This window comes from Topomyia yanbarensis, chromosome 3, assembly GCF_030247195.1.
Source record: "Topomyia yanbarensis strain Yona2022 chromosome 3, ASM3024719v1, whole genome shotgun sequence".
Classification (NCBI taxonomy): domain Eukaryota; kingdom Metazoa; phylum Arthropoda; class Insecta; order Diptera; family Culicidae; genus Topomyia; species Topomyia yanbarensis.
Window position 1 is genome coordinate 200306682 of NC_080672.1, and position 23005 is coordinate 200329686.

At 39.2% G+C, this 23005-nt stretch overlaps 2 protein-coding genes across 5 annotated transcripts in view; both read left to right on the plus strand.

The window, feature by feature from the left end:
- LOC131689751 (dystrophin, isoforms A/C/F/G/H) overlaps positions 1–23005 on the plus strand; it is a 1859985-nt gene that overhangs the window by 311923 nt on the left and 1525057 nt on the right. For all 3 annotated transcript variants that reach the window (XM_058975046.1, XM_058975047.1, XM_058975048.1), the window contains 4 exons: positions 17719–21246; positions 21310–21462; positions 21512–22476; positions 22533–22620. In XM_058975046.1, coding sequence (XP_058831029.1) covers positions 17719–21246; positions 21310–21462; positions 21512–22476; positions 22533–22620 — 4734 coding nt within the window. The remainder of the gene's footprint in view (positions 1–17718; positions 21247–21309; positions 21463–21511; positions 22477–22532; positions 22621–23005) is intronic.
- Positions 8985–9895, plus strand: LOC131689754 (uncharacterized). 2 transcript variants are annotated; one of them, XM_058975050.1, is made up of 3 exons: positions 8985–9269; positions 9394–9510; positions 9800–9895. In XM_058975050.1, exons 1-3 carry the CDS (start codon positions 9128–9130, stop codon positions 9877–9879), a joined length of 339 nt encoding a protein of 112 aa, XP_058831033.1. In that variant the 5' UTR covers positions 8985–9127; the 3' UTR covers positions 9880–9895. The 2 variants fall into 2 exon arrangements, 1 of the variants encoding a protein (XP_058831033.1); XR_009305467.1 differs by lacking the exon at positions 8985–9269 and having other exon boundaries at positions 9320–9510; positions 9568–9895.

Genomic DNA, 23005 nt, shown 5'->3' on the forward strand with positions numbered 1-23005 from the left:
TGGCATCTCGTTCTTGAGTTATGCGATGACACACGGAAACCATTTCATTTTATATATATATATATATATATATATATATATATATATATATATATATATATATATATATATATATATATATATATATATATATATATATATATATATATATATATATATATATATATATATATATATATATATATATTATATATATATATATATATATATATATATATATATATATATATATATATATATATATAAAATGAAATGGTTTCCGTGTGTCATCGCATAACTCAAGAACGAGATGCCGGATTTCTTTGATTTTTGCATTATTTTGTTAGTTATTTTCTGTGGAAGGTTCTTTTGACATAAAAATCAAATATTCAAATTTTCTTAACCCACCTATCAGTTCGGTTGTGCTTCTCTCTTAACTGCACCTTTTGTTGAATATCTCTATATATAAATATGAAATGGTTTCCGTGTGTCATCGCATAACTCAAGAACGAGATGCCGAATTTCTTTGATTTTTGCATTATTTTGTTGGTTATTTTCTGTGGAAGGTTCTTTGACATAAAAATCAAATATTGAAATTTTCTTAATCCACCTATTAGTGCCGTTGTGCTTCTCTCTTAAATGCACCTTTTGTTGGATATCTCTATATTTAAAAATGAAATGGTTTCCGTGTGTCATCGCATAACTCGAGAACAAGATGACGGATTTCTTTGATTTTTGCATTATTCTGTTGGTTATTTTCTGTGGAAGGTTCTTTGACATAAAAATCAAATATTGAAATTTTCTTAATCCACCTATCAGTGCGGTTGTGCTTCTCTCTTAAATGCACCTTTTGTTGGATATCTCTATATATAAAATTGAAATGGTTTCCGTGTGTCATCGCATAACTCAAGAACAAGACGACGGATTTCTTTGATTTTTGAATTATTTACTGTGGAAGGTTCTTTAGCAGGATCACAAAATATTAGCATTTTCTTAATCTACGTTTTTGTGAAATCGGGACATTTTTAGTTTAGGATTGTTTGCACGGTTTGTCATTATATGTAGTTACGTAATAAAATGTCATTGGTATACTATTGGGTCCAGTTTTTCCGCGACGATGCTTTTTTGTTAAAAGTTTTATTTTATGACAAACTTTGCTTTCATGCATTTAAAAGAAGGGCGGCGAGAGAGTTGATAAATAACGTATATGAAGGCACTATTCACAAAGGAGAGTATGAATGCAGCGATGCTTTGTTTCCACGAATTCCCACGATTTAAACGGATTCAAATTCCGATTCGACTTTGAAAATGAAAATAAGTCATTGAAAAGCACCGGAATAAATTCGAAGTACCGTCGATTCTCCCATGATCCTGTTCAGGTGTTGGTAATGCATTAGTATTGTTACTGTTAATGGGTTAGGCACAAATAAAAGCATTGTTGATCATAACGTACATTATAGAACATAGGTTTGACAATTGCAATCACCTCACTGGAATTAAAATTAATAGAAATTTGATCCACAAGCATTGCAAATTTTGCATTTGATGTATTTTCAGTAAATAATTATAGGCAGGACAACGTCTGTCGGGTCAGCTAGTATATATATATATATATATATATATATATATATATATATATATATATATATATATATATATATATATATATATATATATATATATATATATATATATATATATATATATATATATATATATATATATATATATATATATATATATATATATATATATATATATATATATATATATATATATATATATATATATATATATATATATATATATGTATATATATATGTATATATATATATATATATATATATATATATATATATATATATATATATATATATATATATATATATATATATATATATATATATATATATATATATATATATATATATATATATATATATATATATATATATATATATGTATATATATATATATATATATATATATATATATATATATATATATATATATATATATATATATATATATATATATATATATATATATATATATATATATATATATATATATATATATATATATATATATATATATATATATATATATATATATATATATATATATATATATATATATATATATATATATATATATATATATATATATATATATATATATATATACTAGCTGACCCGACAGACGTTGTCCTGCCTATAATTATTTACTGAAAATACATCAAATGCAAAATTTGCAATGCTTGTGGATCAAATTTTCATTAATTTTAATTCCAGTGAGGTGATTGCAATTGTCAAACCTATGTTCTATAATGTACGTTATGATCAACAATGCTTTTATTTGTGCCTAACCCATTAACAGTAACAATACTAATGCATTACCAACACCTGAACAGGATCATGGGAGAATCGACGGTACTTCGAATTTATTCCGGTGCTTTTCAATGACTTATTTTCATTTTCAAAGTCGAATCGGAATTTGAATCCGTTTAAATCATGGGAATTCGTGGAAACAAAGCATCGCTGCATTCATACTCTCCTTTGTGAATAGTGCCTTCATATACGTTATTTATCAACTCTCTCGCCGCCCTTCTTTTAAATGCATGAAAGCAAAGTTTGTCATAAAATAAAACTTTTAACAAAAAAGCATCGTCGCGGAAAAACTGGACCCAATAGTATACCAATGACATTTTATTACGTAACTACATATAATGACAAACCGTGCAAACAATCCTAAACTAAAAATGTCCCGATTTCACAAAAACGTAGATTAAGAAAATGCTAATATTTTGTGATCCTGCTAAAGAACCTTCCACAGTAAATAATTCAAAAATCAAAGAAATCCGTCGTCTTGTTCTTGAGTTATGCGATGACACACGGAAACCATTTCATTTTTATATATAGAGATATCCAACAAAAGGTGCATTTAAGAGAGAAGCACAACCGCACTGATAGGTGGATTAAGAAAATTTCAATATTTGATTTTTATGTCAAAGAACCTTCCACAGAAAATAACCAACAGAATAATGCAAAAATCAAAGAAATCCGTCATCTTGTTCTCGAGTTATGCGATGACACACGGAAACCATTTCATTTTTAAATATAGAGATATCCAACAAAAGGTGCATTTAAGAGAGAAGCACAACGGCACTAATAGGTGGATTAAGAAAATTTCAATATTTGATTTTTATGTCAAAGAACCTTCCACAGAAAATAACCAACAAAATAATGCAAAAATCAAAGAAATTCGGCATCTCGTTCTTGAGTTATGCGATGACACACGGAAACCATTTCATATTTATATATAGAGATATTCAACAAAAGGTGCAGTTAAGAGAGAAGCACAACCGCACTGATAGGTGGGTTAAGAAAATTTGAATATTTGATTTTTATGTCAAAAGAACCTTTCACAGAAAATAACTAACAAAATAATGCAAAAATCAAAGAAATCCGGCATCTCGTTCTTGAGTTATGCGATGACACACGGAAACCATTTCATTTTATATATATATTAGCTGTTTGAATAGTTCGTCGAAACGGCACTCTCAGAAGAACGTTTCCGCGTAACGTTCTGGACCTTGCTTGGATGTTAACTCGCTCTAGTAAATATGGAGAATCGATGCGTTTTGACAGAATATCAGAGATGAATAATGCTCTTGTAGTTTCTCTACGACGCTGGAGAGTATCGAGCTGGATGAATTGACACCGACTCTCGTAGCTTGGTAGACGAACAGGATCGCGCCAGGGCAGGCGTCGAAGAGCATACCGTATAAATTTTCGTTGAACACCTTCAATTCGATCGCTGCTGTTCATGTAATTCGGGTTCCAGACCGCCGATCAATACTCCAGCGTGGAGCGCACTAGAACAGTATAGGCTTTTGAGACAATAAATGTCTGTAAAGGATTAAGCCGTACGGAAAATGAAGCCCAGGCTTCGCGATGCTTTACCAACAACATACGAAATGTGATTCTTAAATATAAGTTTCGAATCTAACAGCACTCCAAGATCCTTAACGCAGCTCAACCGGGAAACAAGAGCTCCAGACAAGTTATATTCAAACTCAATGGGATCTTTTTTTCTGGAGAACGATATCACAGAACATTTCGCCGGATTCAGAATCATTCGGTTGTTTTCACACCATCTGCTGAAAGTGTCGAATTGTTGCTGCAAATATTGTGCGTTCGTTCGGCTCCTAATTCGGTTGAAAATTTTTAGATCATCTGCATACGACAACCGTGGTCCTTTCAGCTGATAGTTTACATCGTTGAAATAGAGAGTGAATATAAATGGTCCGAGATGACTTCCTTGCGGAATACCAGACGTTGACGAAGAACAGTTTGGAGTATGCATCACCTATGTTCACACTGAGTTGACGGCCAACGAGATAGGATTGAAACCATCGCAGGAGTGATCAACTGAAGCCAAGTTTTTTCAGTTTAGCGACTGCGATATATTATTGATTTTGTCGAAAGATGCAGATAAGTCAGTATATATAACATCAGTTTGTTGATTCGCATCGAACCCTTCGGACACAAAAGAAGTTAGAGATAGTAGATTCGTCGACGTAGATCGATTCGGCATGAATCCGTGTTGGTCTTTAGAAATATATTCCTTACAGTGAAAAAACACAGACTCCACCATGACTAACTCAAAGAGGTTGGAAATGGCACAGAGCGCAGAAATTCCTCGATAATTGTCAATGTTTCTCTTATCACCTTTTTTGTGGACAGGAAAGATGAAAGCTGTTTTCCACAATTGAGGAAAAATCGCGGTTGTCAGTGACATTTTGAATAGTTGACAGAGTGGTTCCACCAAACCAGATATACACTTTTTCAAAAACACAGCAGGGACTTCATCTGGCCCAGGAGATGATGATGCTTTAAGTTTGGATGCTGCTGATACAATATCCGAGTGCTCCACACGAATCTCACTCACTGACCGTTCGAGTTGGGCCACGCCGCTAGCTGCAACGTCAATCTGCTGCGAGGACAGAGTCTCACTGACGAACACACTCGCAAATTTAGAGGCGAACAATTTGCATATGGCTTGTGAATCATGCCGAATTCACCATTCAAAAACATTGTAGAAGGTAAGCCAGTTTCTTTCCGCTGCTCATTGACGTATCTCCAAAACGATTTAGGATCCGACTTAAGCTTACGTTGCATTTTTCGTTGATAGTTTGAAAAACAAAAACTGCTCAGTTTTTTAAAATCGTTATTGAGCCTTACATAATAAGCTCTCAGGTACGGCGTTTGGTAAACTTTCGTAATGCTGTTTTTTTGGCAGTTTTTAGCTGACGTAGCTCGGCTGTCTGCCAGGGGGATTGATCATTTCGTTAATTACACTTTGGGACATGACGATCGATAAGGTAGCTCATTATATGGCAGAACGTTTCAGCGGCGGAGTTCACATCATCCTTGCTTAACACAGAATCCCAGTTAATACTTTGTAAAATATTCAATCTGCTGCTATAGTCGGCCCGTTTATAATTGTAACACACGATGGGCGCGTGGCTCGAAAACTTCATAGGCGGTACGTCCTGGAGTGTAAGATGTAGAGGCGGATGGTGGTGAACATACTTTACTAGCGGGGTGAGGGCTGTGGAGATATGCGGCGATTGATCTCTGGCACTAACGAAGCATAGATCTAAAAACCGGTCGTTCTCGTTCGTCGTGCTGTTGATCTGCTGAAGTGTAGCCGTGCTATAGCCATCCAGAAGAGTAATGCTGCTAGGATGAAAAACAGATTCGTCTGGGTCTGGTTGTAGAAATCCGTTATGAACGGTACACCACTTTATTGTAGAAAGGTTGAAATCACCGAGAATCATGATTTCGCCAGAGAATTGCTCCATCGCGGAAACAGAAGTCAATGATTCAGAATGAGAATCAATTAGTGCAGAGTCGCGAATTTTATCGGGAGGGAAATAAACCACACACACACACACACACATATATATATATATATATATATATATATATATATATATATATATATATATATATATATATATATATATATATATATATATATATATATATATATATATATATATATATATATATATATATATATATATATATATATATATATATATATATATATATATATATATATATATATATATATATATATATATATATATATATATATATATATATATATATATATATATATATATATATATATATATATATATATATAATGTTCGATTTCCCAATTTTATCGCTGCCCATACTTGTGCGATGCTGCTCCAAGCGTCATTTGTTATATGTTGAACTTTTAATCCACGACGCACAGCGAGCAAAACACCGCCACCGGAGGATTTGTTGCTGTTGAGAGGGCTACGATCACATCTGAGAACCTCGTAGTCAGAGCAAATCACCTGGCTGGAAATAGTCTGCTCATTTAGCCATGTTTCTGTCAATGCGATGTGTAGCCAGCCCTGGTCGATCCCTAGCAAGCGTGCAGCTTATGCGCCACTTCCCGTAGGAAGACTGCACGCCAAGATTTGTTTGCCCGGATGAGACTCTTCTTAGGGCGAGTCCCTGAAGAAGATTCACCTAAAAGAAATTAATCAGGATCGAACCAGACAGGCTTATCAAAAATCAGCCTCCAAAAGTCGGGTAGACGACCCTATTATCAACTAGCAGCAATCATTAAAAACCTCATCACACTCAGATAATTCGCAGTAAGAAATTCCCCATACCTAACTTATCATCACTGGAACTGTAGCCACTCACCGCCAGGTGGCCCAAACATACTGAAAGCGAAGCTTTCACCACTCATCAAATTCCGCCAAGCGGAAGACAGTGAAACGAAACGAAAACTACACCGAACGAAGTGACGTAACCATACTAGAACGAGACTAAAACTTGCGGGAGTACTACACGAATCTACAAACATTTGATTACTTTACACTAAACAACATTTATTTCACGGTACGGAACGAAAAGATTTATTTCTATTTCATGTTGTATTTTTCTAACTTTTAATTTTCTAGGCCTATCTTCTGATTGTGTGCGTGTACTCTCTCCCTACTGTGCTCATTGACCATACTGTGCTTTTCTCCATCAATTCTCAAACTTTCGGTGACGTCACCTCACGGCTCCAGCGTATCAACGGCAATCGCTTTGCACCCGGGTGGCTAATTAGTCAAAGGGTTGTGTGTGGCGTTCTTGAATGGCGAAACTAAATGTAATGGCCGACACACAACCTATTTCATGGACGCGTCCCTAACTATCGCCGTCCGTGGACGACTTCTCGAGCGTTTTGCGCTCTGGCGGCTTAAATCACTGTGGCGTCCTCCCCGGACGCCACCCTTCACTCTTATCTAGCAAGAACGATACGACTCACCAGTTGTTTCTGCTACTGTTGGTTGCTCTGCTGCGATGACTGTTTCGATGACGGGCGATCACATCGATCGGCCGCGCCGGTTTCTGACCAGCGGTTGTTGGATGCTGGTTGATGCCTGCTTTATTCAGCCGGAAAAGTTGCGATGATCTTTCGGTGATTGAAGGAACGGCTTTTAGACGGGTCGTCCTTCCTTCCGGCGGCGTAACAGTGCCGGGTTCAAATTTCGTCCGATAATACGCGCGTGTGGCTTTCGTTCCTTCTTCCTTCTCTCGTTCGTCGTTGGCTGTGCGAAATAGAAAAGATTGCCGTCTGGCTATTGCAAACGGGGTCATTAGCACATGGTATCGGTCAATGGCACTTAACTCTGAGCACATTTACCTTCTTCTGTAGCTTTTTGCACAAACTTTCCTACGCACGCACTCTCGACTTCTTCGACTATGAGTTCTACTTGGACGGGAGAAACAAGAGTAATTAGCCTAACATTCGAATACGATCACGTCACTTTACCTACTTGGAAAACCTAAACCGGACAAACTACGCGCACTTTCACTACGTTTGGCGGACTGGGACGAAATGGACTAGCAGCGTTAATCCTCAGATTAGGGAAGGTAATTTCGTACGAACTTACAGGAAGCCCGTATTTTCCCGCAAATTTCTTCGGACAAGTTCGGAGATCAACGACCCTACTAGCTGTTTTATTCTGTCAGCTAACCTTTGGCTCTATCTGTCCCTTTCCATCATGCATTCCAAGCGAAGGATCGTCATGGTTTTCGTCTTCAGGAGAATCTCAACAGGCAATTTAATTTCTTCCCCTCGCGGAGAGGAGTATTTGCTAGGGTGTTGCGCAAGAGTCGTTCAACGGTAGGTTGTCGAACTCTTGGCGCAAACAAATCAGACTGGTTCTACTAAATTTGAAAAATATTGCTGAATATGACATGACCGCTACATAACACCAGGCTTGTTTTACGAAAATTTGGTATTAGGATTAATACCAAATTTTCGTAAGGGACAATACGAAAATGACTAAGACTAACAATAGAAAAAAAAAACTACAACTACTATTTACAAAATGTTATGTACAACTAATCCTAGGTTCGCCTTGAATACAGAAATACTGATGGATTTGACATTTCCCCTGCTGCGCTCCGGTAGTTCAGATATATAACACTCAAATAGTGCAACAAATCCCAAATTACTGGCATTGATACCAAAATATTGAAATTTTAGATCAAGCCGAAACCCCAACACTACAACATACACTGAGTTTCTTACGACTCTCAATGCAACATAATTCCCAATGTAACTTCATGAATAATACAAGAAACAGGCTTATTGAGTTCCAGAACTACTCCAATCCTTACGTTGGAAATGTATCCCTTCACTCAATTTACCGCACAGTTTTGTCTTTTGAAAGCACCTCAGAGCTCTTCCCTGAATAAACACTTTCTACTAGACAAAACGCAGAACTGAACTTCATAATTTCCTTTGCAGTGACTCTAACGCCGAAATAGTTCAGCTAGTGAGAAATCTGCACATAATTCCCCCGAAAATATCCCCCGAAAATATCCCCCGAAAATCCCCCGAAAATATCCCCCGAAAACCCCCGAAAATCCCCCGAAAATATCTCCCTAAACAATCATTTTGGTTATGTATTAACGCCGGATGTATTCCGACAATACGAACACATACCCTAAATGACCACATATCCCATAAATCCATCTTACGTTACATTTCCTACGTCGAAAAAAACTTTCGACAAAACAGAAATGCAACGAAAATGAAAAAGTACCCAACCCTATTAAAGCTACCATTAACTCACGCATACACTGAACTACCAACCCGCAACGAAGAGAAACGTCAAACTGAAAAAAATATTGCAAGTGATGTGTTGTGCTGTTTGTTAATTGTACATTTTCCAGGTAATTTACCAAATATTATACCGAAATGGCCCAAAAAACGTGCAGATAAAACGTTTCCGAAAGACGGATCATGTACTAGAAGGTGAGTTAACTAATTTTGTGTTGTTTTTTCATGTTTTTTCAGGTGAAACGGACTACCAACCCAACATAAACAAATCCACTCAGATGGAGGCAGGGATGTTTCCGCGCGGCACTGGACGGTTCTGGACGGACGGATTTGGACTCTTGAAGCGGACGATGGGTGAGTTTACATGATTTTCTTTAATGTTTGCCAGACCGGCTGACAAAAGTTTGATAGATTTTAGAATTGAAGGATGTTGCATGCAGCTAAACTAGGAGCGGATACGGACCACGGCACCAGGCCGGAACTACTTTTGGTTAGCACACGCCGGACGGACTGCTGCCAGCATACGGGAATTGCCTCAAACGGCCTATTTGAAGACAGCTATAACGGATGCTGAGAAGGGAAGTTGACTTCCAGTTAAAGGTAAGTGTGTGAACAAATTTTAATGTTTTCTTTTTCATTTTAGGAACAATCGGACGGCGGAACCCAAGATGTCAATCAACCCCGAAGGACCCCAACCCCAACATGAACCCACATTTAACATAAACTCCCACATTAAACATTAACCCACTAAATCCCAAAATTCTTGCTAAATATTGTGATAAATAAATAAACACTTAAATAAATAACAAAGAAAATAAATAACAATTAACAAATAACATGAATATAAAGAAATATACAATAATTTTAAGTACTAACATAGATATAAGGAAACATTGTGAACTACAAACTAACATTACTTATATCCGAAAAATAGTATTTACAAAATTTTACACATTGGGTGATCGTGCAAAGGCACAATCCCCTTTCTTCATCCTTGCACATGTCTCGTATAGGTAGTTAACAAGGTATGTGTATCCCGATGCAATACAACCTGTGTTTTTTCCAAACATGGTTAAATTTCCAGGAACACTGCCGATTTCTTTAAATTGCAACGCTATTCAGCTAAAGCAATTTGTTACTGACAGCTCGATTAACTCGGGTTTGCTCAACATCGTCTGTAGGACTTCTGAGTCTTATTTTACGATCAACGTTTAAGATTCCCCCGTCTTAAACTCACGCTTTGTTGCTTCTCGCGGACTTTTCGCGGTACTCCTCATCAACGCACTGGTGGCTCCGAGTTCTTGGTTTTATAGCTCATCGTCCTGATGAAATCAAGGACTCGCTCTGTCTTCTGGTCGAGGGGAACTTGTTCGTTCAGTAACAAATGTTTTATACTCAAGAGTGCTGCTACTCAAGGAGATCTAAAATGACCATAATCCAAGACGTTCGCAAAGTTCTTCTTGAGCTAGAACGAAGATCTTAGCAACAAGGATGCCCCCAGTAAATGAAAGTTGTTGTGGGGGTGCACTGTCTGAAGGACAATGCTAACTTTACGAACTGCGGTACAGTATTTTCTGCAACCAGAGCAAAAGCATCATGGTGCGTTGTCTCAATCAGTAAATACTGAGAGGTACATAGCTTGACTTCTATTCGATCAACCAGTGATCGATGTTAAAGCTGAACTTGAAAGGGTAAGTTTCTTGAGAAACTTGCAGTTGAAAATTCCCAGTCTCTTCCCCTTCAAGTCCTCAAGGTCATAACAGTGGGTTCCTACTACCCTTTTCACTACGGCTGGCACATACTTGGGGGCCAGCTTTGCAGAAAATCCCTTGCCTTTGTCCGATTGTTCCATGTTTTTCTTCAGAACCTTCTCACCCACAGAGTAAGTTGGACAATTGGCATTGGAGCGAAGATTATAGTAGGACGATTGAGCACCTTTTTTCTGTCCGCGACGACCGTTGTTCACCTTGCAAGTAGTGAAATCTATAAGACGATCTAGCCTGCTGTTAGCACTGTTTTCGCGCTGCGCTATTCGCGTTCTCTCTGTTGTCAACGCGAACACCGTTTCGGCTACGCCTATGCTTTCCGATTGCTTATTTGTGTTGCAAACTTGTTCGTAACCATTCGTTCCGCCTATCATCGGTTCAATTCCGAACAATTGCCAAAAGTTGTAACCCAGTATCAGGTTTCTACAAATTTGTGGCACTACAAGTGTGGGTACCACCTTTGTTACTCCTCGGAATGTAATCGGTAGTTGAACATACCCTAAGCATCGGTGCACTGTGCTATTTGCTGTAATTATCTTAAGCGGACTTTGCTCTATCCTCAGACCGTTTCTCTGCATCACGTCGGTCATATTCGTTACACTGATACTTGTGCCTGAGTCCAGCAGTGCTTCGTATTTTGTTTTGAATATACTAACTGCAACATGTGGGCAATTTCCGTCATGAATACGCACCTCACATACCTCATTGAATTCTGTTTTCCTAGGAACATTTTTAGTCACAGGAGTACCGTCGTTCCCTCTTCTGCACCCCTGATTTAGTTTCCCGATGGATTAGCTGTTTTCGAGCGATCAAATCGTGAATGATTCTCACATGTTACTGTTGTTTTACCGGGCGCTCCGCAAATGTAGCAGAATAACTGCTTCTCCTGTCTACAGTTTCGCCAGACATGTCCCCTCATGCGGCAATTCCAGCAAAGGGGGCTGTGCTGCTGATCGAGTACCGGTGTCACGCTGGTTGGTTGCTGAGTTCGTGTTGACGATTTGAACTGCTCATTTGCCCGACGATCACTATTGAACCTCTTCCCTAGAGCGTTCACCTCCTCTGCTTCAGAGTAGGATCCGGTCGATTCTTCAGCCTCAATATTGTGTACACCTGTCGCGATACGTGGCGGCCCTTCTCGACACTGCCTGAGTGCCGGATCGTTCGCATCAATGCGGTACGCATAGTACTCAAGCTTTCGCACATCTCGTACCGTTCTACACGCTAGTTTTGAACGATAGTGTGGGCGCATATTGTCCCAGATGACCTCGAAAATTCTTTCCTGATCTAGCGGTGACGATAGAAGTTTGTTTAAGCGCTCTATCTCCGTCTTGAACGTCAAAAACGGCTCGTTCCGAAGTTGTTTCCGCTCGTAGATTTTCTGACGGTTTCCTTGGTCCTTATTTGGGTTACCGTACATGTAACGGATTTTCTCCTCGAAGTCCTGCCAATCTAGGAACTCGTCAGCGTAGCACAAGTACCAATCGTAGGCATCTCCTCGCAATATGGTATGCACTCGCTGCAACAGGATGTCATCTGCGATCCGATCCATTCGCGCTAGCCTACGAATTTTGTGGAGAAAATCTTCCAACGATCGATGGCGGGGGTCGCCACTAAAAGTTAGATGCCATTTCTCCATACGTCGGTCTGCGTCCTGAATCTCACGATCACCAATTCGTCTATTCACACGACGTCTTGGGCGAAACTCCTCAGCGTCACACCCATTTTCGTCCTCGCTACTCTGCTGGATTACTTCACTCTGCCTTCGATGCAGGCCACCGGTGGGATAATCTCGACTGCTCCACCGAGAAACATGCCGCCTGTCGTTCCACCGCCTATCAGCTGGATCCTCCCGTTCAGCTATTCTCGTCTCGTCTTGACTCAAGAGATAACGTGTCCTACCATACATTCCGCTCGACCACGGCTCCTGCCGCTGATCGCCCCGTTCATCGTAGTACGAACGCTCGCTTGTCGTCTCTATCCGTCGTTCGGCTGATTCCCATCGACTTGCTTGTCCTCTATCAGACTCATTTTGTAACGTCTGTGGTATTCCACTACATCGTCGCTGTGGTACCTCTTCTCTCCTTCTGTATCCGGATTCGTGATGGTTGACTTGGATGTACGGTGCAGGTTGCGCTTCTCCGTTGAACTCTACTCTAGTCATCATCTCAGGAACTTGCAATCCTCGATTGGAAGGGTTGACGAACCTCGTTGGATCCGGTATCAGGGTTGCCAGTCTAACTTCTGCCAATTCTCGCCTCAACTCAAGCACTTGAATTCTCAGCATTCTGTTCTCGTCGTTAAGTTGGTTTTCCCTCCGTAGTTGTTCCTCACTCGCTGTTTTAGGAATTGCTCCAAGGGATCGCTTTGAATTCTCATCAGACGATCTGTCCTCGCGTTCTTGTCCGTCGTCTTGATGCCCTTCGCCTTTTCCATCATCTTTCCCTGACTCCAATGCCATCTGCTGATTATTGACAACTTCTGAGTGATAATCTTCGAAGCCCTTCTTCCCACTAAATTTGTTCAACACACTACGGATTTCCCCCACGAGTTCTTTACGCATGGCTTCGGATCCCGGATCCTCGGCGATGCTTCGGGCGACCCTAAGCGCGTAATGTTTCAAACGAGAAATACACCTTTCATCTGGACCCCTCTCCAACTTCCCTCTCAAGCCATCGATTATGCCTGACACGCGATCGAATTCTTGTTCGATAGTAAACCGCGACGGATAATCCCGATTTTCCCTCACATCTTCGTAAAAAAGGTTTCGTAGTATTTAGCGTATAGGTATTTAGCTTCCGAATCAGTTTTAGTTTCCTCAACCTTACCACGAATCATGAGCTCGTAATCTACTTCCTCATTGGTTAAGTGGTCGGCTCTCGGAAACTTAGAAGCCATTTCGGTTTATTTTTGAATATGTAAAATTTAATAAATAATATAGAAAATGTACAAAAAATGGTAAATATAAACCCTTATTTCTAATAAATGTTCCCGCACAACGATAACATCACAAGAATATTCCTTAGAATCCCCAAAATATTTCTGTATCCTCAATAAACTTCTCCAAAAAAATATGCCTGATGATATTTCTCCAAAATAAACGGTCTCCAAAATATGTTACATTAGCCTAAATACTACATAAATTACAACATGAACCTAGAATAACTATGTACATAAGAAAGAAAATAAATGACGAAAACAATCATAACTTCAACAATATTCTCCAGATTATTCTTCAAGACTTCCGAAAAAATCCTGCAGTTGGGCGCCAATTTGTAGCCAGCCCTGGTCGATCCCTAGCAAGCGTGCAGCTTATGCGCCACTTCCCGTAGGAAGACTGCACGCCAAGATTTGTTTGCCCGGATGAGACTCTTCTTAGGGCGAGTCCCTGAAGAAGATTCACCTAAAAGAAATTAATCAGGATCGAACCAGACAGGCTTATCAAAAATCAGCCTCCAAAAGTCGGGTAGACGACCCTATTATCAACTAGCAGCAATCATTAAAAACCTCATCACACTCAGATAATTCGCAGTAAGAAATTCCCCATACCTAACTTATCATCACTGGAACTGTAGCCACTCACCGCCAGGTGGCCCAAACATACTGAAAGCGAAGCTTTCACCACTCATCAAATTCCGCCAAGCGGAAGACAGTGAAACGAAACGAAAACTACACCGAACGAAGTGACGTAACCATACTAGAACGAGACTAAAACTTGCGGGAGTACTACACGAATCTACAAACATTTGATTACTTTACACTAAACAACATTTATTTCACGGTACGGAACGAAAAGATTTATTTCTATTTCATGTTGTATTTTTCTAACTTTTAATTTTCTAGGCCTATCTTCTGATTGTGTGCGTGTACTCTCTCCCTACTGTGCTCATTGACCATACTGTGCTTTTCTCCATCAATTCTCAAACTTTCGGTGACGTCACCTCACGGCTCCAGCGTATCAACGGCAATCGCTTTGCACCCGGGTGGCTAATTAGTCAAAGGGTTGTGTGTGGCGTTCTTGAATGGCGAAACTAAATGTAATGGCCGACACACAACCTATTTCATGGACGCGTCCCTAACTATCGCCGTCCGTGGACGACTTCTCGAGCGTTTTGCGCTCTGGCGGCTTAAATCACTGTGGCGTCCTCCCCGGACGCCACCCTTCACTCTTATCTAGCAAGAACGATACGACTCACCAGTTGTTTCTGCTACTGTTGGTTGCTCTGCTGCGATGACTGTTTCGATGACGGGCGATCACATCGATCGGCCGCGCCGGTTTCTGACCAGCGGTTGTTGGATGCTGGTTGATGCCTGCTTTATTCAGCCGGAAAAGTTGCGATGATCTTTCGGTGATTGAAGGAACGGCTTTTAGACGGGTCGTCCTTCCTTCCGGCGGCGTAACAGTGCCGGGTTCAAATTTCGTCCGATAATACGCGCGTGTGGCTTTCGTTCCTTCTTCCTTCTCTCGTTCGTCGTTGGCTGTGCGAAATAGAAAAGATTGCCGTCTGGCTATTGCAAACGGGGTCATTAGCACATGGTATCGGTCAATGGCACTTAACTCTGAGCACATTTACCTTCTTCTGTAGCTTTTTGCACAAACTTTCCTACGCACGCACTCTCGACTTCTTCGACTATGAGTTCTACTTGGACGGGAGAAACAAGAGTAATTAGCCTAACATTCGAATACGATCACGTCACTTTACCTACTTGGAAAACCTAAACCGGACAAACTACGCGCACTTTCACTACGTTTGGCGGACTGGGACGAAATGGACTAGCAGCGTTAATCCTCAGATTAGGGAAGGTAATTTCGTACGAACTTACAGGAAGCCCGTATTTTCCCGCAAATTTCTTCGGACAAGTTCGGAGATCAACGACCCTACTAGCTGTTTTATTCTGTCAGCTAACCTTTGGCTCTATCTGTCCCTTTCCATCATGCATTCCAAGCGAAGGATCGTCATGGTTTTCGTCTTCAGGAGAATCTCAACAGGCAATTTAATTTCTTCCCCTCGCGGAGAGGAGTATTTGCTAGGGTGTTGCGCAAGAGTCGTTCAACGGTAGGTTGTCTAACTCTTGGCGCAAACAAATCAGACTGGTTCTACTAAATTTGAAAAATATTGCTGAATATGACATGACCGCTACAGATGATGTCGTAACAGCAGTCCGAGGTAGCTAGGCGATAGGTATTTGCACAGGAATTCATGCCTCCCACATTTTGATAGCATAAGTGGATGAGCGACGATTTTAGGCACGGAAGGCTGACCGGCACTCCTCGATTCATTCGTCTGGAATGTACACCGGGGCGACTGGAATGACTGCTAACAGCAGAAGGCGCGGGTGAACTGCATGAATTGGTAGCACCCGTGATGGAAGTTGGAGTGCTCCTCAGGAGGTTTCCTGCTGACGGCTGACAGCGATGACTTATTAATTGACAGTCTGAAGCATTCGAGCTAGAACAAACAATTCCATCGGGAAAAACGGTTGATTCATCAACATAATTTTTAAAATACTTGCCAAAGAGGGCAATTTGGAAGTCCCCCTCTACAATATATATATTAGCTTTGGCCGCAATTTATATATGGGACATGCAAGGAGCTCGTGTGAATTTTCTCCGCAATGTAAACATTTTTCTAAGTTTTTATTGCATGTATCCTCTTGATGAGGCCCCCCACATTTGCCACACCGTACCTTATTGGAACAGTAAGTGGCTGTATGGCCAAGCTATTTACAACTAAGGCAATTCATCACACGAGGGATGAAAAGGCGAACGGGGAGACGAATTTTATTAATAAGAACATGGCTAGGCAAAGCAGACCCAGCGAAAGTTACACGAAATGAATAGGATGGTCGGTAAACTTTTTTCTCTTCTTCAAGTGATACTGAGTGCAATTGCTTACAATCGAGTATTTTTACTTTATTAAGCAGGGTGCTCTTGAAACAACCAACACCATGCTTAAGTATATCCTCGACAATGAGGCTGGGTTCGGAGATGACTCCATCGCATTATATATCGCGCGAAAGTATATAAACTTTATACTCACGCGTAAAGAGTTCGCCGGCTACTATCTCGTTAGCTTGTCTAATGTTATCAATGCTAACGCGAAGTTTATCTTTATTTACTTTCACGATCTCTGTTACAGCAGAAAATCGTGAAGTCAGATCCCGTGCAATTTGCACAAGGTTTAGTGGCTTTCCTTTCTGCCTGAAAAAAAAACTTGCCAAGGTCCAGAGGAACCTTGAGGATATAATTTAATTCTAATGAGGGTTGAGGGAGGGGGGACGCAAAATAGTTGATGTAAAACCAATTGACCAAGCGGAATAGTGCTTTTGAAAAAGTGGCTGTAGTTTTTTTTCATTACGCAGTTGTGTGGCGTGCCACAGCACAGTGTGAAAAAAATCGCAGCCACTTTTTCAAAATTGTTTTTCCATCAACTATTTTCCATAATTTTAATCGTGCTAATCTAATGAATCGACTGAGATTTTTCTTGTATAGTTTTGAAAAGATTTTATATGGATAAACCGATGGAAAAACTGAATACAATTTCTCCTGCGCATACTACCAAGCGTTCAATTCTTACACATGCTCAAAAAATGTTTCTTGGACCTTAAGCGATTCTTATGATGAAGGATCTTTGTCTGATTTTCACGCTTGAAGTTTATTTCCGATTTTTGTATTCTAATATATTTGAAACGGGTTATACGAAGCATGTTCTGTCTTTGCAACTTTTATTTTTTGTCGCTCAATTATAAGGTATTTAAGAATTTGCGCCATATAATCAATTTATTTCCATTCAAGGTCAATGATTTTTCCTGCAGCTGGTCCGATGGAATGGCTTTTTTAGCAGTTATTTCGGAAGTCGTTGATTCGTTAAATCTGAAAATGGCTGTCAACAAACATCCCATTGCAAGGTTACGAATGGCGTTTGATTTAGCGTATCACCATTTAGATATCGAACAACTGCTGGAACCAGAAGATGTAAATACAAATAAGCCGGATAAAAAGTCTATTCTTATGTACGTTATGTGCCTCTATAATGCGATCGATTCAAGAAATTTGGAGCATCAAGGCAGTGTTCAGCATTTGGCGCGGAATGTGGAAAGTCTGGAAGAGATACAGTTGCTTAGTGAACGAGAACTAGGTGCTTCGGACGAGTACATCACAAACCAAAAGTTTGGCCAAAGCAGTTCGAAATCCAGCAATGATAAAGTACCAGTTCATTCGGGAAATTCGACACATTTAGAGGAAATTTCACTAGCAAAATCGATTGATGACTTACGTAATTTCAATCGAGAAAATAAAGTAAAAAGGTTGTCTCAAACTAAACCAATTGTGAAGGTGATAGAACACGCGGAAGCTGTAAATTCCGACTTTAAACTGAATGATTCGGTTGTTCCGTTACCAAGTAAGACGGATGCCTTCTATTGGGAGCCAAAGTCCTCGCGACCCGTTTCAACAGCAACAAACTTTTCAGTAGAATTTAGTGGTTATCAATCAGCTGTAGAGGATGTACTAGCCATGTTACTAGAAGCAGAGGAAATGTTTTCTAAGGACATCATGGAGGCTAATGATTTGACAATTGCGAAAGAGCAGTTCCACGACCATGAGCAATTTATGGCGAAGCTTTCCGAATACCAATCATTCGTGTGTGGAGCTCTTGATGAAGGCTCACGTTTAATTAGTGAAGCACAGCTGAGTCCAAAATCTCACGGGCTGGATTTGGAAGGGCAAAACGAAATCAAACAGCAATTATTTCTCTTGAACGAACGATGGGAAATGTTGCGAGTGAATGCACTAGAACGGCAATCTAAAATTCATACCAGATTGGCTTCGCTACAAATGGAAAAGGTTGAGGAATTAAAAAGCTTTTTATCTACAATAGAAGATCAAATTTCTCGAATGAACAGTGTTGGCCCGACTCCAATGGAATTGAAGGCTCAACTGGAAAACCACAAACGGCTGCAAAATAACATGGAAACCCAGGAAAATCTGGTGGATAGTCTCAGTAATTTAGTTATTATTATTGACTCTGATAGTTTCAGCGACTTGGAAGACAAATTGTTGGCCTTAGAAGAGCGTTGGTCGCATCTAACCAAGTGGATAGCGAATAGATGGGACCAGCTGCAAAGTTTAAGCTATCGCTGGACTAAACTATCTGAGCAATATCGTATTATTTGCCGATGGATTGAGGCGCGGGAACAAAACCTTAAAAAAATGGAAACAAATGAATCAGTAGAGATGGGCGCTATGATGGAACGAATAAAATGTTTGCAATATTGCAAACGAGATTTAACAATACTTGTCAACTATTTAGGGGGATTGGAAAGCTCTGCCCAAACCCTCAGCGATGAGGGATACTCAACTCTGAATATAATAACCAAAATAGAACATTTAAGTGACATGTGTGATGCTCTCTTTCAAATATTAGAAGCACAAGAAGCACGTGTAGAAAATATGGGTTTTCAAATTCCGACATCACTAACGGCTAGCGACGAGCGGAAAACAAATCTAATGAAACCTGCTTCGTGGGAAGATTTTCAGATAAAAATGCTAGAAGAAACAGGAACTAACTCTAACAGGAGTGTAATTTATGTGGATAACTTGGACAGTTCGGATTACGCTCCTCAATCCGAAAAGAAACGCAAAATAGAGCAACCTGAAACAGTTGTCCAGCTGAACGAGTTTATGTATGAATTGAAAAGCGCGTTAGACGAGTGTGTCTCAAATTTGGATAAGTTCGAAAAAGTTGATTTGAATCAAAGATCGTCATTACTGCAACAAACTAAGGAAACAATAAACCATCAAATAAAAGATTATACAAAAGCCCAGGAAATGTTTAGGCAGTGTAAACTGTTGCCATCTGTAGATTTGCATATCGAAAGCCAACACCTGGCAGAAATGGGTGATTTTATCAACACACAACAAGCAAAATTGCGTGAACTAGACGCTGAGATGCAAAATCTTGTCGTGAAGGATAAATTGAGCAGAAGCCTAACTGGATTCAAGTTAATTTTAGCAGATACGCGTGATTGGTACCAGCAGAGCTTGGACGTAATAGCCCTGGAAGATTTTGAAAAACGATTATCAGATATGAACTCCTTCAATGATGAAATCGAAAAAAATCACCAAATTTTAAATGAGAACAATAGAGACGATTGGCAAATTTGCAAGCGCGATTTTGACCTTTTCATTGAAAGCTGGAATGACATGAAAAATGCCATTGGTCGAATTATCATTGAGAAAAAAGGTTACAACGAATTCAGTGGGCATATCCAACGTGTTAATGAATTAGTTCAACAAATAGATGATCTACCCATCATTTATTCGGATGTGAAAAGTATGCAGCTTAATTTAGGAAAAAATAATTTCCTGAAAGCAAAATATATCGAGTTGCTTAATGAAGGATGTAGTGAAATACTTACTAACATGTCTAATGATATCACGCTTGATAAGCTCGTGTCCTCGTGGTGTAACATTCCCCAACTGTTAAATGATAAGATTATGAAACAAAACATTGCCATAGAAAACGTGGCCCATTTCAATACTGAATTACACAACATTCGCAAGGGGCTTGATCAAATAGATCTTAACTTGAAGAATGATTTTTTCATATCAGGAGACACAAAAACACTACAATCAAAACTTGTTGAGTACGAAAAACATGCGACTGAGATAAAAAAGCTAGAAATTGACATAATCAGCATAAAAAACTTTTCGGAAATAATTGTGAAAAACTATGAAGAGCAACCTAGAATTATTTTAGAAAGTCAGGTACGAGAGATATGTGACCGTCATACGAGCATTGCCGCGCAATATGAAGAAAACTTTGCAAAGCTAAATCACATCAAAACCAGTACAGATAGCATTCTATCGCGCGTCCGTGAAACAGAGCTTTGGTTGAATGATTTGGAAATGAACACACCGAAAAATCTCAACTCTGAAATTACCAGTCTCAACGAACTTTATCAGATCAAATCAAAGTTCCAAACGTTGAAGGACACATGTGAACAGCAAACATTTAAATTCCGAGAATTAAATGAAACAGGCAACGAATTTCTGCTACAAATCGATGAAATGATTCAATTGAAAGCAGGAAGCAACGTCTCAAGTTTAGCAAAAAAGTTCACCAAACTAAATGCTCAATGGAACGAAGTGACATCGTTGGTGTACACTAGAACTGCAATTTTAGAACATATTTCTAGTCAAATGGGTGAGTTCAAAACGCTGATTGTTGGCGCTAGTGGATATCTGGATAAACTGGAAAAATTACTGCGTAAGAGTCCGGAGAGTGCAGCCGATGCTGAGGAAATATCGGAGGAACTTGATGTGGGTAACTAGATTTGTGTTTTTCAACAACATATAACCTACATGTTTGACTGATTTCTATAGGACATCGAGAATTATATCCGAAATCATCCCCAAGCACGATTTGATAAAATAATGGCTATCGGAAAGGAAATGTGTAATATGGAATTTATGGTCAATACCATCGACGAGGATCAACGATCAATTCTCAACCGTTGGGATAGTTTACAAATTCAGGTACTTCTTTATTGCATTGTTGCGCGTAAATCAATTAATACATTTTTAGGCAAAACAACGCACAGCAAAACTGGAACAAGCTGTTAAAGAGGCACAGTCATCCGAAAGTCAAGTATCCTGCTTGCAGCAATGGATATTCCGAGTCGATGGAATTTTGAACGATTTCATTGAAAACGACACAACCATCGACGATGTACCACATGATTTCCAAAAATTGCAAGAAGAGTTTGAACATCACGAAAAAGTCCTCCTGGAAATGATAAACAATGTGGACCATTACAAGCGTGAAGGAAAACTCGAAGCAGCTAACCGATACCAGGACCAAGTAAAACTGCTCCAAGATCAATTCAAGTCATGTCTGCAAAAGTTCCTTCAGTTATCATCCCCACAAGCTGCTTTTGAAACGAAACTAAATCATGCCTTGGCTGAACTCCGCAATGTAGAAAAAAGCTCGGTTATTTTGGATACGTTGTCAGCTGGACCGGCACATTTGCAAGATCAGTTCCAGCATTGTTTAAAAATGTATAGAATTTTATCAGAGATAAAAGGTGAAATAGAACAAATCATACGGGCAGGCAGAAAAGTGTGTGAAGACAAAGGGACTAAAAATCCTTTAAAACTAGGGGAAAGAATAGACACACTAAAGCATTTATACAATTCACTAGGTGAAACTGTGACACAATCAAAAATAATTTTGGAGAATATGTTGAAGATAACGCGCGACCTAGGAGAGAACCTGAGCGATGTTGAACGCTGGATAACCGAAAATATCGACACAAAGCAATCCACTGACGAAGAAGAACGTGCCACAATAGATAAAATGAACTCGTGCAATAAACTGTACGAGGAATATAAACATCTCTGTGATTCAGTGTATCTAGAAGACTTAAAGTATCGTATTGATGATGTTGAGAAACGTTTCAAAAATATTCGGAATCAGGACGTGAAGAAGAAGTTACATAATATTAAAAATACTTTGCAAAACGTGGATTCTGTAGGCATTGACGTTCTGAGGTAAATAATAGAAAGCATGTGCTATATGGAATAACTTGAATACTTCATATTTTCAGGTCTATGGAGGAAGATTTAAGCAGAGTGGAATCAAACAGTGATGCAGAAGTTGAAGACTTACTTGAAAAAGTTTCACAGATATTGCAGGTGAGATCAACGTTTACTGTTACTGTAACTGTTTCTTTCTTAAAACTTATCGGGATTTTAGATCCAACTTTTAACCTTACAGTCTTCCTAATACGAAAAAAAATTATGGACAATTTCATCAAGATGACAAAATTTCTATGTTGAAAATATTGATCGATTCAAATGAAATTTTAAACGTTTCACCTGTATAGGAGACTAATTTTGTTTTTCCTTGAAAATCACCAGTGCAGTAGATTGCACTGGTGTAGCACTTTCTGGTAGAAGTGGTAATGAAACACGTCCAGTGACATGCTTTTCTGCTAGAATGCTAGAACACCAATGCTATGCAGTATTTTCTACGGACAAAACGACCATTTTGATTCAAGAGCAATTTTAAAAAAGGGAA